The sequence below is a fragment of the Egretta garzetta genome, unplaced genomic scaffold, assembly GCF_000687185.1.
Source record: "Egretta garzetta isolate BGI_Z169 unplaced genomic scaffold, ASM68718v1 scaffold557, whole genome shotgun sequence".
Classification (NCBI taxonomy): Eukaryota; Metazoa; Chordata; class Aves; order Pelecaniformes; family Ardeidae; genus Egretta; species Egretta garzetta.
Window position 1 is genome coordinate 896,412 of NW_009260264.1, and position 19,347 is coordinate 915,758.

At 38.6% G+C, this 19,347-nt stretch overlaps 1 protein-coding gene across 3 annotated transcripts; it reads left to right on the forward strand.

The window, feature by feature from the left end:
• Positions 1–6: 6 nt before the first annotated feature.
• OCIAD1 (OCIA domain containing 1) lies at positions 7–18,900 on the forward strand. 3 transcript variants are annotated; one of them, XR_004842454.1, is made up of 8 exons: positions 7–775; positions 4,463–4,516; positions 5,005–5,052; positions 9,668–9,797; positions 11,985–12,193; positions 13,509–13,658; positions 17,805–18,081; positions 18,267–18,900. XR_004842454.1 is itself a non-coding variant. In XM_035897691.1 (7 exons), the coding sequence occupies exons 2-7, from the start codon at positions 4,486–4,488 to the stop codon at positions 16,484–16,486; spliced, it is 606 nt and encodes a 201-aa protein (XP_035753584.1). In that variant the 5' UTR covers positions 7–775; positions 4,463–4,485; the 3' UTR covers positions 16,487–17,775. The 3 variants fall into 3 exon arrangements, 2 of the variants coding, with proteins under 2 accessions (XP_035753584.1, XP_035753585.1); XM_035897691.1 differs by lacking the exons at positions 17,805–18,081; positions 18,267–18,900 and adding an exon at positions 16,449–17,775; XM_035897692.1 differs by lacking the exons at positions 7–775; positions 18,267–18,900 and adding an exon at positions 5,246–5,694 and having other exon boundaries at positions 4,474–4,516; positions 17,805–18,147.
• Positions 18,901–19,347: the final 447 nt, after the last annotated feature.

Consider the following 19,347-nt stretch of genomic DNA (forward strand, 5'->3'; position numbering starts at 1 on the left):
CGCCCTCGGCGGGCCGGGGATGGGGGGATTCCTGTCAACCCTTGCCCGCCCCAGCCGTGAGCTCCCGCGGGGGCGCGGGGACGGTGCCCTTGAGGCCTTTCGGGCGGCCTTTCGTGGGGAGTGTCCCGGTAGGAGGTGTTCTTCCCGGTACCGGCGACCTTCTCCCATCTGCCCTTCTCCCGGTCGGCGGCCTGGCGGGGCCTGCGTGCACGCCGTTCACGGCGGGAGGGCGGGGGGGTCACGCATCTCTGGGAGAAACTTCTCACCTGCCGGCAAAACAGCTGGCCAACCTTCACTAAATATATGCATGTAAACGTACGACACGCATTGTGTAATTAAAACCCTGACAAATACTTTTTTTTAAAAAAAGGGATTTAAGGAGCTGTCAGAATTCATCAGCTTGGAATGCTGGTTGCAAGGACCAAAGCAGTCTTTTCTGACGAAACAGGAGTGGACTGAGTTGGGATTTAAGCATGCACAAAATATTTTCTGCTCTCGTGTTTTGTAGAAGCATTGGATTTTTTTAATGATATATTTCACGTGACATTTATAGAGAAAAGTTCCTCAAGTATAGCTGTGTGAAAGAACAGGTGCTATGAGGTGTGAAAGTTAGCCAAAGTTTTTAACTTAAAAATCCCCCACAAACGTTTCTTTTGGTCATTCTTTTCTAATTTGTTTCCCTAATGAAAGAGGGAAGCACCTAAGCCTTATGTGCCGACAGAGGAGGAAAGACGACTCCTCAAGGAATGTGCTGAAGAGAGCGCCCGGTACAGAGGTAAGTTCAGTTTGCTAGTAAACTTGGTTTGCTATTCTTCCGCCTTAGTTTTTGTTGTTATCTGAGGCATTAAGGAAGGAAGGCAGTTCACTAACACATGGTCTGAAATTGCATCCCAGTAAATGTTGGTCAGTTTAGGATTTGCTTTTATTAAGAGTTTGCAGGACAAGAATTTTGTAAAAGATGCAACAAACTTTGTAAGGTTTATGCTTTATAACCAGATCCCTTCATATTTTAAATTAATATGCTTATTAAAAGTCTGAAAATAGTAATGGAGTCTCATTTATTTATGTATCTGAATAATCTTTTTTTGTTATTTCTACGTTTTTGTTTTCATTTTATTAATTTTTAGAATGCAAGAATAAAATAGTTTAGCTTGGAAACACTGCTTTCTGTCTTTCCGGAGGCTTGTAGTCACTCAGCTCAGTTTTTGGAGAAAGTTTCGTGTCTGCATGGCCAGATGTTTGGGCTCTTTTCCCTGTAAATAAAAGCTAAGATTCTCAAGCATGACTGTGCAGTCAGTAATGATTTCTGTACTATAGCTAGTACACAGGAATAATAAACTTGCATTGTTTTCACAGAATACTTTGTGTCTCATCTTTATTTGAAATATCAAGGTTATGTTGGTGGGTTTTTTCCACAAACATTGAGAATTGATGGCATTACTTCTTAACATTGTTTCTGTAATCCAAAGGTTCAAGACATGCCTGTTTTTATACACCTGGTCAAGAGGTTTGACCAAGCCTTCTGATGTGATTGTTACCCACTGTTTTATCACACACTAATAGATTACTCCTGATGCTGATAGGTGGCTTAGCAGAAACCAGGACGGATGAGGAATTTAGCAGCTGATTTGCTAAATTTAGCACACTGGGACTCTGATTTCTCCTGGCAGCCAGTACTTTCATGGGCAACTTCTAAGGCATTGTGATTTTGAATTAATGATTCAAAGTTCTGCCTTACATTTCTCCATTGCTTTGGCATTTTCCTCTTCTACTTTTTATTCAGATATGTGGAAACCTTCAGCTGGTTAGCTAAAATCTAGCTATTTTCCTTATATTTTTATAAGTGAAAAGAGTCAGGTTCATTAGTAGTAAGGTGATGATTGGCTATGGCTTATTGATCAGCTCTCTCCTGGAAGACAAGAGGGGAGGGAACTATTTGTTCTTCTTGATGTGTTCTGCTGCAAGGTCTTGATTGGCAACGTAACTTACTGCCCTGTTCATCCTTACGCAGGGACTGAAGACACAACATGAAGGTATTGTTGAGAAGCCCCAAATTAGTTTCTTCAGTAATTTCACTTTAGGAAGCTGCAACAGTAATTGAGAGATTTTTTTCAGCAGTTGTGTACTGTGCTGTTATCTCACTGGCAGAGCCAAAGGCCCATCGCTGTTTTATAGGTCTCCTGCCTTTGTTTCATCGTTCTGCAGATTGGTGTATTCACTGTATTAAATGCACATTACTTGAATGCCCCTTTGCAAGAGGTATGGGCTGCCTGTGGGGCTGCCCTGACATCCTCACTTCTTTCTGTGTATTAGTTCTTGTTACTCACAGATACTACTATAAATTGGTGTATTTGGGGTTTGTTTATTCAAATTTCAAGCTGTAGCCAATTTTTACCAGTTCTTACAAACCCTCTCTGTTTTGCACTGGTTTCTATTGACAGCTTCTATTTCAGAAATGCTTGCTAGTCATTTCGTAATTCAGTTTAATATATGCTTTACTGGTATTAGTAACTTTTAATAACATTATCATATAATATAAATTCCAATACTGTAATAATTCACATGACAATCTACAAATTTTATCCTTTGCACTTTTACTCTCACTAACAAAATCAAACCAGATCGATAGGACTTTTTCTCCATAAAACCATTTTGACAAGGGTACATTACATTCCCATCCTTAATTATGTGCTGCTGATATATCAGCGTTCCGTTATTTTCCCTAGGATTTATTCTGTTCCTGAAGCTGAGAAAGTACTTTTTGCCCATAGCAGTGAAAAGCATCGCTATTTTCTGATTTATTAAGCTGCTTTTGGCTTTTTCTACACTTGAATAATTATTCATAATAATTTTTACACATGAACCCAATTTTCATGTACATAATACTCTTTTAATTTCTAGTTACTGTTTTAGGTCATTTATTTACTCAAATACTAGCAGCTGTTTCCACTAAAGTGCATAACCTGTCTTTGATGTCTGGAATATTTGTGTTGGGCCTATAAACAATTTCAAACCTCTAAAGGTTAGACTGAAGTCCTCTGTAATGAGTTCTTTTGGATTCCCCCCCCGCCCTTGTGGGTTTTTTTTTTTCTCTTACAATTTAGCTTCAAATCTGCACTGCCATTCTATATCTAGAACATCTAAAAGCATCGGAGTTTTAATCTTTAACAGATTGGAAGATTTTATTCTCTGTTTTGAAGTGTTACTGTAATCTTGCTCGTGAACCAAGGAGCCACTTTTTCTTAAAAACTTCTTAAGAACATTTTCTAAAAAGTGACATCCAGTCATATTTACCCTAAAATGCTGGTTAGACTCCTAACCTATTTTAGACCTGTCAGAATTTGTAAAGGAATAAACTGTTAGTTTGCAAAGTATATTTTAGTACTGCGCTGTCTAAATTCTAAAAAAAAAAAAATTATCCTCAAATATGGACTTAATTAGCAGATTGTGTGCACCAAAACACTGTAAACATCTAGTACTGTTGCAAAAATTTCTCCCCTAGGTAAAGTCCTTGAGCCCTTTTGTAACATCTACATTTTTAGACTTGCTTAAAATGTAGTTTCATTATGACGCATCTAAATCTTTAATGTAATTAACTTTAGTCTTCTGTTGTGTTTGTTATTTCCGTGTCACTGTATCTTGTGTAGGTGTAGTGGTCTTTACAAATAGTTTCAAAGTTAATTTTCCCAATACCATCATTATAATTGCTTGAAATAAGCATTCCTTTTGTTTCTTGCCATCTTCAAATGCTTCCTGCCACCCAAACTCTTTCAATATGATAAAAGTCGACATGAACTGTTAAGCTGATTTAGGCAGGCAGTGATGCTGTTCCATGTTTGTTGTCTTCTCTGCGTTCCTCACCCTACGCCTGAGCTGTAGAGTTTGATCCATAAGCTACAGAAGAAGCTGCCCTGTTCTTTAATTTGCTGGTGAATAAAATGGGTTATCTAATTTTAATCAATTTCATTTATGTCTCTATAAAAGAGTTAGACTTTTTCCAAAATTCCTATGTTAAAACGAAATCAAGAATTTGGTCATCAAAAATTTTTAGTGGCACTGGCCTCTATGTAACTTGCCTTCTGTGTATGCTTCTCTGGTTTAACATGCTGCATCCAGATGCTGTAGCAGTCGTAGCTAGACCTGGAGTCTTGTCCTTAGAGCTTTATCCTGTCTGGCATTGGCTTTTGTATTTTAGGAAGCATGAAGTCTAATGAAGATGGGATGACTCATTAAGTGGTACTGCATAATTTGTAGTAGGTCTTAAAAACTGGAACTGAGAATGTTTCATAATTTATATACAGTTTGTTAATTATGTATATATCATATATTTTTGTGTCTTATATAACTCTTACACAAATTAGTTTAGTAAGGTCTAGCAACTCTCATTTTATTGCATATTTTGTTAAATGTGGTTGAAAACATTTAAAATAATATTTTAAGCAGCTTTTCTTTTTCTTCACAGCTTTTCCTTTGGCTGCAGTGAGCATGCTTGCTACTAGTTTCTTAATTAGAAAAGGTAAAGTGTAAACATACTTTGGGTTAATTTGGGTTCGCTCAGATGAAATGTATTTCTGCTGTTAATAAAGTTACTGCAATAATACAATGTGTAATCTACTTGTAATTAAAAGAAGTTCAGACTCTTCAGCTACATGACTTGCAGTTCCTAAAACTAAAGAAGGAGCAAAACTTTAAATTAAAATAAAATCCGTGTTCATTTCATGTTGTTTGATAAATGCAGTATCTCAATAATTACGAAACAATGTATTCAATAGTGTGTAGTAATACTCAGTGTGATACGATTAAAGAGGTAATTCTTAGATCTTTATAAATTCATGGGGAATTCAGATGTTAGGTTTTCTTGAATTTTCTTCAATGTAAGTGTAAAAGAGTAACCTGCTACCTACAAACATAACTACAAACTAACCTGGAAATGTAACTACAGTTGATGTTTTTCAGCTTAGTTCTTAATAACTTATTGCTAATTACTTTGATCCTCATTTTCAGGTGTTCTGAGAGATACCTCAAGATTTGGCTCTTTTACGAAAGTTGCGTGTAAGTAAAAGCTCCATACAAATTCAGCTTGTATTCGTGTCGTAGGTTCTGGAGTCTGTTACACAGATGTAATTCCCATGAGCCTAGCTGGCTGATTCACTGTGACTCCACTCTATAGAATTCTAGAATCAGAGTATCTCAAGTTGGAAAGGACCCATAAGGATCATCAAGTCCAACTCTCTGCTCCTCACAGGACTACCTAAAACTAAGCCATATGACTAAAACCATCGTCCAGATGCTCCTTGAACTCTGAGAGGGTTGGTGCTGTGACCACTTCCCCAGGGAGCCTGTTCCAGTGACCGACCACCAATCAGTGAAAAACCTTTTCCTAATGTCCGGTCTGAACTTCCCCTGACACAGCTTCATTCCGTTTCCTTACGTCCTACTGCTGGTCACCAGAGAGAGGAGATCAGCACTACCCCTCTGCTGCCTGCCTTGAGGAAGTTGTAGACTGTGATGAGGTCACCCCTCAGCCTTCTCTTCTCCAAGCTGAACAAGCCAAGTGACCTCAGCTGCTCCTCTTGCCCTTGAGAGTTTTGCCTTCGAGACCTTCCGCCGTCTTGGTTGTCCTACTCTGGACACACTGTTAATAGTTTGATGTCCTTATACTGAGGCACCTAAACCTGCGCACCAGTACATGAGGTAGGGTCACACCAGTGCAGTGTAGAGTGCGACAATCGCCTCCCTCAACTGGCTAGTGATGCTGTGCTTGATGCACCCCAGGACATGGCTGGCACTCTTGGCTGCCAGGGCACACTGTTGGCTCATACTCAACTTGCCATCAACCCAAACCCTCAGATCTCTTTCCACAAGGCTGCTCTCCAGCCTCTTGTCCCCCAGTTTGTATGTATAACCAGGATTACCCTGTCCCAGGTGGAGAATCTGGCACCTACAGGATCATAGAATCAATTCTTGCATTGGTACAACTGTGCCTAAAGATAGGAGTAAGTGACCTGGTGTATCCAATGAATAAGCATCACCTTGGTGCAGTTAATTCTATCAGTCAGCAACTTTTTAGCCATGTTTCTTAACTACAACATCTCATACTGCAAGAACCAATTCAATGTCAAGAGGTAGAGCATTTAATTTATTCACCATCTTTGAATTTGTGCAGCACGTTTTGGACATATTTCAAAATATGCTTGACTAGTCTAATGTAAGAATTAAAGATAAACATTGTAAATAGATATCATACAAGTTTACTTTAAATTACTTTGCCAGAGTACATCCACCCCTCCCTTCCGAATTTGAAGGTCTTTATTCATGCGTCTCACTTGTCCCATTCAGGTTATTTTAGTGCCTTTTTTTTCCTGGACATTATGTATGTACAATTGTAGGAAAACAGCAATTTCATATGAATGATTTTGGATTAAGTATAATCAAAAATATTAATAAATTAACCTTTTCAATGTAATACATGACAGTAAAACAGGAAGTTGCCATCTTGCCAATCTGCCCAGATATAGCCAATTACTCTTACAGTTTACTTCAGTAGGAAGAGGGTAAACCCCATGATTTGTGGTGAAGGAAGTGTTGTTTAAGCAGATAAATGAATGTGAGAGACTAGGGCTGCCATTTGTTTATGCTAAATTCTACTTGCTTTCTTTGAAGGCCGGACAATGTTATAACACAAACATTTCTACTAAATAACAGAATTACTATTTCCCTGATACCTCTTACACATTTCTAGTTAAGGGCTACATTCCTCCTATTTAACAGAACAAAGTTTTGAAATAAAGGGAAAAAAATAAGGAGCAGCTGGACCAGACCAACTATTCTTGATGTTAAGGTTATAAGCCAAAATACTTCTGGCTTTTCAGTGTACACTGGTAGGCATATGGACTTTCATTTTATACTAAAAGAATTTTCCATGAAGTGCGTGTTTCGGTTATTTTTCAGTAGGTAACTTCATGTGATTGATGTGTATTTTAAATACGGGGATTTTTCTGGGACATACTTGGAGTGTAAAAGGCCTGAGTTAAGCAGTTTTTGTTTCATCCTCATATTGTTTAGGTCAGATGCCCCTACTGTCTACAGGATCTTCCTGAAAACTATTGCCAGAGACATAATTTATTGTCCAAATTATGTCTCATAATTTAACTGCACATTCCTCCTGCAGTGAAATCTGATTAAAGGAAGCGGTGCAGCTGTGTTTTGGTTTGGGTTTTTTTCCTCTGTGAGTTCTGACAGAAGAGCATATGCAATTCTAGGCACTGCTGCTAGCTCGTAGCTAGCTGATGATGTTAAACAGCTGTAAGACAGCTTAAGACAGTTCTTGCTTTTCTGGTGTCACTGATCTGAGCATACTGCTTCTGCATTTATTGATTACAATAGTCTGTCTTTGATAATGGCGTGTGTCACTTGTGGTTGTTAGATTCTTTTTCTGAAGGGTATCTATGCGTGATTGTAATAATTGGTCTTTAACTAACAGTCTGGAAAAAAGAAGGCTGTGGGGAGACCTGATTATGGCCTTTCAATACCTAAAGGGGGCCTATAGGAAAGATGGGGAAAATCTTTTTAGTAGGGCCAGCTGTGACAGGACAAGGGGGAATGGCTTTAAACTAAACCAGGGTAGGTTTAGACTAGATATAAGGAAGAAATTCTTTACAATGAGGGTGGTAAAACACTGGAACGGGTTGCCCAGAGAGGTAGTGGAGGCCCCATCCCTGGAAGCATTCAAGGCCAGGTTGGATGGGGCTCTGAGCAACCTGATCCAGTTAAAGACGTCCCTGCTCACTGCAGGGGGGTTGGGCTACATGACCAAGGGGTCCCTTCCAACCCAAAACATTCTATGATTCTATGATAGTCGAGCCAGGTTTTTTCAAGTCTCCATCTTGCATTTTTCCCTGTTTGCCCCTCTTGGTTTTATCTGGAAGTTGAGAGGTGTTTCATTTTCTAGATGGGAATTTTCAGATTCCAGGATATTCTTCTGCCAATAGGAATTACTTGCAGCTTTTCTCAGTAGTCTTCTAGGCACTCTGACAATTCAGTGGAACTTCTAGTTGGTCACGACTGATACGTTGCATTGACATCCATCAACATAGCATAGAGCTATTGGTCCTCTACCCCTCTTTGGCAGAGAAGGGTAAGATCCATATGTCCTAATTCATGTTAGCCTGCAGTGGGACCTGGCCTCTTTTATCTGCCTCTGATCAGCTTCTCTAAGGTCTTGTCACAAGTGAATACAGAAGAAGCAGAGAGCAGCAATATCTAATATACTATGCTAACTTCAAAAATGTGGATCATCTGGCTGTTAGTTGTGTAATAAGAGAAACCAAATATTTTAGCCAATAATTGCTTGGGGTGAAACATCTTCCAGAGAGATGCTTCCACTTTTCTGGACCGGAAGGCCTCAAGAAAAGGAGACGTTCTCTTTGTAATTTATGACAAAGTTTAATCACCTTTGCTGCTTAGCTTTATTTTGCTAAATATTTACTTTGAATTCTTGTTGGGCTGTTTCTCCTTTTAGGGCTTGTATTTTTTCCCCTCTGCACATATTCATAGTATTTGAGATATCTTCCAGTTTTTTTGACCTGCTAAACAGCTAAACCCTTAACATTTCTCATTTGTAAACTTCACTCATAGTTGTGGCTGTCCTTTTCCCTTGGAAAAGGATATTTAGCCTCCTTTTGAAAATACAGACATTAAAACAGGAATCACAATTTCAGTACCAGTACAGAAGGGTAGGGTAAAATTCCCTTTTATATTGATTCCCAGGCGATGTAATCTACAGTGTGAGGTCCTTGGAGGATTAATGTTACTGGTAATTAACTCTTTCCTGACTTAAAGATGACTCAGAGTCTTTATTCTTTGTTTAGAAAATACTCGTTACATGTGAAAGAAGGATCTAGTCCTTTTCTCCTACAAAGTCAACAACATAATTTCTATTCATGCCATTGAATCCTTTGTGCTGCTTCATACTCATTTTGACCCACTCATAAGCCTTGAAGGAGCCAGTTGATGGAAATCATCAGTTTTAAGCCCAGAAAGAACTATCATGATCGTTTATTCTCATGTCCTGTCTAGCAGATGAAAATATCTCATGCAGTAAATTGAAAGCATTTGCCTAGAGATTGCGAGGGTTCAGCTAATTCAGTTGTTTGCCCTCCGGCCACCATATCATAGAATTCTCTTCAGAAGATACTGAGCCTAGTCCTAAATTTATTTAGACTTCTCTTCGTACTAGTGAAAGCCCTTTCAAGATCGAACTGTTCTGATGGATTAAATTGGCATAATTTACTACCTTTGTTTATTCCTGACTGTTTTATCATCTTTGATAGTTAGTTGTTATTTCTGGATCTTGGGAAAAACTGATTGCAATTATTTTCCTTTTTTTGTCACCTTCCATTCACCAAATGCTAGCTGAAATCATCTAATGCTCATGCCATGCCTAAATCATTGCTCTGTGTCTCTGTTCAGCTGTTGCATTTGGTTTTAGTACCCTTTGTCTGTAAAAGAAGCAGAGATATGATTACTGCATGTTTTTCATTTAGATCTAAACCGTTTCTTTTCTTTTATTCCAGATACTGTATAATTCATTTGAAATTATTATTTTAAAACTATGTTGAATGTTTTGATACAGTGTATAAAGCCATCTTTCTTTCTTTTAAAAAAGTTGCTGGAATGTGTGGATACCTGGCTGGAAAGATATCCTACTTGCCAATCTGTAGCGAGAAATTTAAGAAACTGAAGGATTCCCCAATAGGAGATGTTCTACGCCAAGCTCAGAGACATAGTTCACATAAGTAAGATTTTAATTCTCTCTTAAATTTAAAACTTATTCTTGAATAGGACATTTTAAACACTAACAAGTCAAGGCTACATTTGCAGCTTTCAAAGACCTTCAGAGCTGCACCTTCCCTCTTTTATCTCTTACCTCAAATCTACCACTTTCAGGAAGCTGTATCTGTATCGGTTGGCCAGCTATAAAACACACATTTTGAGCTCTATACACAACTGATCACTTCGAGGAGTAGAAAAAGAAACATTTTACTTAGCAAAATGTATTCCTTGGAAATTAAGATGTTGTTTTCCCGTGGAACTTTCTTACAGTAGTGTGACAGCAGAAGTTACTTAGAAGTAAACTAAGTTAACTGAAATAAAATAGTGTTACGTTCTGGAATTTTTTTCCCATAGTTTAGTTTGATTGAAGTAGGAAGAGGGTGGAAATGATTTCAGTGTTTATCAAAGGAAAAAGCTCAGTAAACAATATCAGTGCAGGAAGAAGCATGGTGGTCAAACTTACTGCTGTTTGTTTAAATCCTTTACATCTGTAACAGCATTATGCTGTACATGTGAGAAACTCATCAGGTTCTTAAAACTATTTCCTGTTTTGTTCCAAAATGTTTTCTACCTCAAGTGGTTTTTAATTGCAAACTACTTTTGGAACATCTCACTTAAGCCCTTGATTCAAACCTGGGAGAATAGTGTTTGGATAGTGAGTTGTCTTGCTATGTATGTGCTAAGATTTGTTAAATGTTTATAAAACGCTTGATTAAATTCTTAATTACTTTATAAATTCAGATTTATGACAGTTTTATCTTTAAGGTTTACCTTTATTCTGAAATGTTTGCAGATTTTATGGCATCAAACATAATGTTAGTAACTACCACTTTGCACATTTACTGTATAAACTCAGCTGAATCAGAGCTGGACTTGTCCCTTCACGCCCCTCCAGTTAGAAATTGTCATGATCATTAGCTCTGTTTACTGTAGGTGAGAACTTGTATAAATGCCATCATCTGCTGCACCAGTAAGTCCCTTCAACCTTTCATGGCCCCTTCTTTTCTGTCTGTAAAATTTTATTTCCTAAGTGATAAATTCTTTTTTTTTTTTTTTTTCCCCTCAGTTGAATGATTAATTTAAATTCATTCAAATTGCATTATTGTCCATACATGCTACTCTTCTAAGCCAGCAACAGAAATCATTACATTTTCGTGGTCATTATACATCTACTGATTAATGTATTTTGGTAATTCCGATTTGCAGTTAAAAATAGGTAGGGAGCTAAAAGATTCAATAGTTCTTTAAAGCTGTGTTTGCATATACTTTAAAAATATAATTGAGGCAATAAAATGGCTTAGCTCTGTAGGTTTATTGTGAGAATTAAACAAAGACTAATTGCAAATGTTTTTCATATGAAACTAAGAGTACAGCTAAGCAGAAATTTAAAGTAAAAAATGCATAAATACTCTAGAGACATTCTAGTGGCACCAAGCGGTGGCATTCTTGATAAAGAGACATATTGTATAGTGGCTTGCAGGGTCATTCCAAGTATGTAGCGAATGCTTTAGAATATCAGGCATCAGCTTCCAGAATACTTTTTCTATGATCTTACCTTTCTGTCTTAAGAGAAAATTCGTTAATGTTTCTGCTGAATTCAGCAACTCAGTAAACCTTCATCATTTAATTTCCCCAAGATACCTCTTTGTTCTCCTTTTCTTCTGCTGTTCCCTACTGATCAACTACAGTAGCTTCTAATGATGAAGGATTTTAAATTGCAAATTCTTCCTAAAAGGCCTTTAAAATTAACTATAGTTCATGCTACCACTAGTTACATGGGCACACCCTGTACTATTTGTGTCTGATGTGTTTTTTCTGTCTGGAGACTCCCTGGGGGAAGGGATTGTCATTTTTGTCTTGTAAAGCACAAAATACTTTGTCTCTTTTGTCTTCTGTTCTGGCGATATTCATGTATGAGAGGTTTCTGGGAGGAAGGGAGAGTGTTGGGGAATGGACTATATAGATCGTTGCAACGTAAAGAAAAAAAAAAAACCAAAACAAACCCAGACCCCAAACTTTTTTTAAGACAATAATTCATGTTGGAAATGAAAGCATTTAAAATAAATAGTATTTTCTTGAATTGTTACTCTTATAGTTCCACTTTAACGTCAGTATTTCTGTATTTAATATTTAATTGTATTCTTTTCCAGCCGTTCCAGTCGGAAATCTGAATTTTCAGACATGCCTCCTCAGTCATTTACTGAATCTTCTTCTCCAAGAGCTGAATTTCCACTTTCTTCTAGCTATTCAGATGATTATAGTTCAACAGATAGAGCCCTCTCAAGTTATGAACCTGTTCCATTCAGTGCTTCCCTGAATGAATCTTCACCTACAGGAATTACTGATTACACTGCTCAAGGTGTGTTTTGTCTTAATATTAAGTTTGTAGTACAATGACTCTTGCCTTTCTCTTAGATACTGCTCTTACTAAACCCTGTATTTTCATCCCATGCAAATGTACATGGTGCAATGTAGTGGTTTTGAACGAAACAGCTTGAAGTTCGTAGAACTGTTTTTACACAGAAGGTAAACATATGTATTATTTTGTATTCGAACTGTAAACTAAATTCAGGGGTTTTTTTTCATGTTTTGTAGCTCTAATTGCAGTTAAAGATCGTAAATTAACTTAAAGGTCTAATCTGTTGTGAAACTAAACCTTTTTTTTTTAGGTGAATATGCCATCCTTTCACCGCACTAAATAAACCATAGTCTCTACCTATTGTCTCCTAGCCTTTCTGAGATTATTTCATTTTCTCCAGCGGTGGTGCTGTAACTGTATACTACTATAATTCAGTGGCATTAAGCTGTTTTTTATAATGTGACAAACACTTAAATCTTCTGCGAGCTGAATGCATATTGTGTTCTGTCCAGCAACAGCTGATTTTCTCACGGAGGGTTTTTGAGTACTGTTCTGTGCAGCTGTTCCCCTCCTTCCAGCATGAACTCTGTCCTCAGCTATTACAGGGGAAACACACAGTTCTGAATTTGGGTCTCTCTGGTACACAAAAGAGGTGGTTCCTGTCAAATGCAGAGTTTTGTACTTTGAATTAGTTTGGCTTTTTTATCTCCTTTATGGAAAGGTTTTATTTCACAAAAAGGCCCTTTCATGCAACTCTCGTTTATTTATATAGAAGTATTAGATGTAAATGTGTCAAGGAAATTGTAATTACACCTCATCACTAATACTGATACTTGGTATAACCTTAATTACAGAACCAAGATTCTGCGTTCTAAATGTATGAAATGTTTATCAGGTGACGTATGATGGATGTAGTCCTAGGTCTCTGAAAGCAGAATTTGAAGCCTGAATGCAAACCCTCGAGCATCACTTAGATTTTGCTTCAGGAATCGTATGAAATGTATGATTATCGTAAATTTTTATGTAAAGTGACCAGAACTATATAATCCATCAACAACACATGGTTGTTAGGATTCCCATTGGGTAAAATGAAGAAAAGGAGTTAACTGCCAATCTTCCAAAGCAGTTTGACAAAATGAAAAGGGTAAAAGGAATTAAGGACCCCATACATTCTCAGTTGTGTTTAGAATTGCAGCTGTCGTGCTCCTTTTCATTTGGGACTGAGCTGCCATTAACTGGCGTTCTAGAACAGGTTGTAGCCAAGCGCTGGTGTGTGATGCCATTTCTAGTATTTTGGTGTTTGTTTTGTTTTCAGATCCTGCTCCAATTCCAGAAGAAAGTCGTAAAAAAAAAGGCATCACATATGAGGAATTAAGGAATAAACACAGAGAGACATATGAGGTAATGCTACCACCAAAGGCAGGAACTCCAAGCAAGTTTTCACAGGAAAAACCAGTTAAGGAAGGTAATGTACTGATTTACAGAAATGGGTAGTACATTCAGATATTGGCAATCATGTTAAAACTGGCTCAATTCTGCTTACCATTTAAGCCATTTATGTTTACAGTATCTGCAGGTGTCTCGTGTGTGATATGGTCTGTAGTTTCGTATTTCACATTAATTCTTTTTTCAAAAATACTTATCTTCCAGTAGCAAATGGTATCTCCTCTTCTCCGGCCATACTGCTTGGTGCCAGGCTGAAAATCTCGTAACTTTTAATTTATTAAATATCTTGAGCAATCTCTTTCAACAAAGAATTCTCTGAGCTCAGAGCTATACTGAAGAGTTTTAGCTATGGAAGGGGGTGTATGTTTTAGATAGCATTGTTCTCTCAAAATAGAGCACACGGTTGATGGTTTTGAAGGGGGGGGTATTTATTTTAATGAATTGTTTCACGTGGAATTGAAGGATTTCTATAGAGGCATTGTTTATAGAGGTTCATTTTCTACGTTAAAACTCAAAGGAAGGAAACAGTATTTGGCAGCAAGCTTGAGACTTGTTTTCACAGTGAAAAACAAAACTTCACACAGCAAAGTAAGAATGCAATGTCCTGAAGAATAAGATGCCATTCAGTCAACTTTTTTGACTCAGTTTTTCGAAAAGGAGGCACAGAAGCAATTCATAATTGCTTGCTCTAGAACTTTATTTAGTGGGACCTGTGTGAAAATGGTATTAGCAAGAGGAATGTTTTTACCATTTAACACGTTGCTGGACTAGTCAGCTTGAGTCGCTTGGGTGCGTCTGCAGTGTCCGGTCTTGTCAGTCACACTGCAATGAGATTTGTAGGAATAGCTGATGTCTCCTGTCCGGCAGAACAGGTGGTAATAAGTATAGAGAAGTACATTAATGCAAACAGTTCTGAAGCGGTCATAGTGAGCTTTGGAACAGAGTTGCTTGAGAGTGTCAGTCTATGTGTGTGAATTCGTTTCTCCAGATCATCTGTCTTTGGACAGATCTACACGGTCTTGAAATAAAAATGATCGACAACTATCGGGTAATGATTTAAATCCGGTATTTCAAGGATGAAAGACATTTCCTCTTACCATGTGACTGTGCCAAATGGGACAGTAAACCACGATTGGATCTGTAGCTTCAGATCGCTTCCAAATTCCGTCAGCTGACACTTCACTGATTGACAGAACATTTATTTTTCAAGGTATTTCTCCACAAACAGAAAGCCTAGAAATGTCCCTTGAAAACCATACGCAGAAATCTTAAGCAACGTTCTGCAAACCTTGCCTTATTCCATGGCAAATGTTGTGGCTGTGAAATGAGAATATGCACTCGTTATTTTATTTTTAGTTACTTGAGGTCTATAAAAGACCTCTATAAAATGTTGATTGAATATTGAATTCTGTCCGTTAGGTTTTTGTGTTCCATTTGATGGTTATACTGGGGCTTTGAGAACAGAACTACGCTGAGCAGTACATGGGATTTGCAAATAAACTTTTTAAGTTCAAAGGTGTTTTACAAGTGGAAGCAGGTTTAAATCTACAGCTCGGGGATTCTAATGATGAAGCAGGCTAAGATCTGATGTAGCTTCTTGTGTCCCACTGGACGTGTTACATGTTGTATGCCTGTTTGTACGTCCCAAGTCATCACCCCTTTGTTCATCCTCTTACCTCTCTGTCATAGGAAAATAGGAGACAGTGGTTTCTGCCCTCTGTTGCAAGGACATAAGGAAAACCAAACCATTTTTAAACCAGTTTTAAGCAGTCCCTAACTTCCACCTGCTGGTGCCCTCTCCGTTCATTGGAGCCGTACAAATACGGGCATCTGCAGAGTGATCTGGACCAGACCATTTTTCAGGGAACGAGCGCAGCCTGCTCAGCTGCCGTGGGGAATAGAAACGGAAATCTAATTGTACTCTGAGAGAGCTGCTCATTGTGCCTCACCGCAGTATCGGGCAGCTTAAAAGAGACTTGTCAGCACCTTAGGCTAAGTTTGCTGACGTCTCACCGCAACAAGGACCGCACGTTCTGCTCTGTTCCATTGGTGCTATGGCAGATGGGTATTAGTAAACAGTGGGCTTAGGAATTAACCCGCAAGTCGATTTATAAAGGGGTGCCTGACTAGCGTCAGCATCCCTGCGGGATCGTGTAGGTCCATCCTTTACCCTGCCGGTGGTGGCAGTCAGTTACAGGCTGCTTTGCAGCTCACTTCCAAGAGAGTGTCTTTTCACTTTCTGGGCGTTGTTCGGTTACGCATGATGTACTTCGGAATAAATCCATTAAGACCAGTACCCTGGTTTGTTTTTGTTTTTTAACTCTGAGTCACTCCTATACTCAAGGAAGCTGCCAAATAGTAATGGCTGAGTAGTTTCCTACTAGGGATTACTGATTTTTTGTTTGTTTGTCTTTGAACATGTTTTTAACTGTCCTGAATCCATCCAATTGTGCACGTAACTAAGATTATGTAGCCACATCATTTATCGTAACATTCCTTGCCTGTTTCCTCCAATTGTCTTTGTTTCATCCATGTTACATTTGTTTCAAAGTAATTACAAATTCTCTAGAGCAAGAATTAGCACAGTAGGCCTCTTGACTGAGTATTAGTTCATTAAAGAATAATGATTAACAGACTCTTCTCTCCATTTATTCAAAAGTAGCTTTGTTAGATTCCTGTTGTGCTGTGACTGACGCGCTCCCCACTTTAAATGATAATGCGTTTCATCATCCGTTTCGGCATTGTGTAAGATAAACTTCTGCAGTTAAAAATTAAGTCATATGTGACTACTTTTTCTTCTTTTCTGTAGTTAAAGTAAATAAATATGGAGATACCTGGGATGAGTAAGAGCTGAATGAAGAACTGAAGAAAATTATCCCGTCAGCTAACTTGAACTTCATCTAGATTAGTCACGCGTATCGGCACCTTTGGTGTGTTCTGCCAGGCACAGCTTTTAATAAACGAGGAGAAAATCCTCACTTGCCAGAAGATGGGGGGGGGAAAGTATTTAGGCTTAATTTTTTTTAATTTTGCATAAATGGCAAGCGAGGCTGTTGTGAGGCGTCATGACTATGAACCATTTGTGCTGTTGTTGAAGAATGAAAGGGGTAACTGGCAATAACAAATGCAAATGTATAGCAAAAGGTAAAAAAATCTATGTAAATAAATGCAATCACGTGTACTGGGAAGGGAAAAATACCAGAATCTTCTGAAATTTTCAAGACCTGCATTAAAAGTTACCTGCAGAACTAACAGCTCACTGTGTTTTGTCTGAGAAGGGGTATGCTAGGAACCTCAAATTGTTGTCACGCTTGGTTAGTAATGTTTGGAATAATACTGGGAACTATTCAGGAAAAAAAGGGCTGAGGAACCAAGCCAAAGACGTAAGTCGGCATACTTAACTGTGGCTTTAGACCAATAGTCTGACTTGCCCACGCTGGGTCTCTCAGGCCAGTCATTTTGGAAGAAAATGATTGAATGAAACTGCAGATATTTAAAATAGCTCTATTTAAGCACAGAAGGTGAAACCTGACAAGCTTTGGTAAAAGTTTGAACAGAATCTTGACTGTTAGCACTAGGGTTTGTGTATTTAGCCTTATTGCTCAGTTTGTGCAAGTCATGACCAAAAAAACATCTTTACAGAGAAAAGATCCAGATCAGTGGAATTTTGTGTTATTACTAGCTATAAGAAAAGAGCCACGTTGGCAAAACTACTGTAGAGTATTTCCTAATGTTTGCATCGCCTGCGCTCTCTCAGTCGAAGTGTTGCCCTCTGTTAGGGGACCTCACCTTCTCAGCTGTGCTGTTTCATGGCACAGCATTGTGTTTATTTGGGGGTTGTGCCTATAGGTGAGCAAAAACCACGATGAAGTTTAGTGTAAAAGCTTTCCTGGCATCCGTGTTGGAGATGAAAAATAACTTTGCCTACCATGATGGAACTTCTCAAAGACCTTATTGGTTTAGCAGACTAGATTATTTGGGGGGAGTTCAGAGCAATTGGCTGAAATGAGGAGGAAAAAAGGGGGGAAGATGGGAATGCTTAAAGAGCCAAATAGAACATGTAATAATCGAAACAGGAACATTCCTTTCAGAAAAGCTGATCTTCTAAAAAAAGGATTGTGCTAATCAGATAATCTTGAAGTTGTATCAAAAATTTAACTTGCAGAGAATGCTTCTGGTGGCCATGATGAGAGAACTCTGAAAATACACAAAGTCTGCCAGAATTACATTGCTGTGTCTTCCAGTGCGCTGTTGCAAAGCTGATGAGATTTGTCATGAAAATATTCAGAAAGTTTCTTAGCTGCAAGCAACAGGAGGCAGAAGACTTGGATGACTGAGAGATTTGAGGAGATTGCTAGGGTGGTGGCTTTCCACCTGTAAAAAGAAGAAATGCTTTTTTCTTTTGAATGAACGAAAATGCTGGATGAATGGGAAGTCTCCAGGTGAGAAAATGCAGGAGCAGGGTTATGGCATTTGAGGAAATAGCAACACTGAGAAGACACAAGCTATTGAACAATAAGCCTGCCAATAACAATGTCTTTTTTGGGGGGGGGAGCAAATGGAGATAATACTGGATTTTCTTAAGTAAAAGAATATAAGGATATAGTAACTTTTCTTTTTTCCTCAGGCATCTTACTGCATGCTTATACTGCAAGTTGTTTATTTGTGTAAGGGAATGATTGTCTCGGGAGCCGACTATACAAGCTAATGCAAATACCTCTGCGGTGTGGACGCTCCACCGAAAAGCAAGACTCCCTCTATTTCTTGATGTTCACTGCGAGAGTCACTGCTGTTGTGCCAGTAAACTGGACTTAGGTGTAATCAAAAATTCAATAACACCCTGGGGCCCCAGGCTGGGTTGCAGGCCTTACGCTCCTCTTTCTGGCCGTTCTCCAGTTCTCAGTCTCGGGGCGCTTGCTGCGCTCCACGCCCGCGTCCGCACTGGCAGTACCAAGGGTTGTGTACGTACCACTGTACCGATCTGCTCTTATTCTGTGCTTCTGGTTACCTGTTATTTGTTCCTGACAGAATACCAGCTGGGGACCCGCTAGTACAGAACAGACACAGAGGGCAGAGTAGTTAAACCCGATGCCATTTAAGTGCCAAAAAGGCAATGCCTATTTCAGACCCGGCTCTCGCAAACTGTGGAGAACACTCGTTTTGTGTGCTGGTAACTGGTAATTAGCAGTTAATATGATTATCAGAAGCCTGTGATCTGAAAATGAGACTTCCCTCCAAGCGTCTTGCCTCAAATTAATATTTTAGGTGGGCAAACACAGCATTTTATACCAACTGTATTAGATTTCTTTTTTTCCTTACTTAGAGGGGAAAATAAAAGGCCTATATCATACATAATTAATGTTGTTTTAAAGTTTAGCGTCTCTGCTTAAGATAACGTTGTGTATATGTAAGATTTCTAAACTGAATACCATGTTTTCATTCTGTTGCATCTAGTTAATACAGTTAATACCTCCATAAGGTATGGCCATTAAGGCCATGCTTTTTTTTCTACTTGGGAACCAGCTGGGTTTACCATCAAACAGTTTAAAATTCTTTGGCTTTCCATCACTTCCTTAATAAGTATTAAATACAGGAGAGTTCGCAATCACAGCTGTTAATCTGATAGGGTACCGAAAACTTTTGTCTAAGCTGGGTCACGTTGTCACGTTCATTTTGCTGTAGCAACGTCTGTGTTGACCCCACAATTC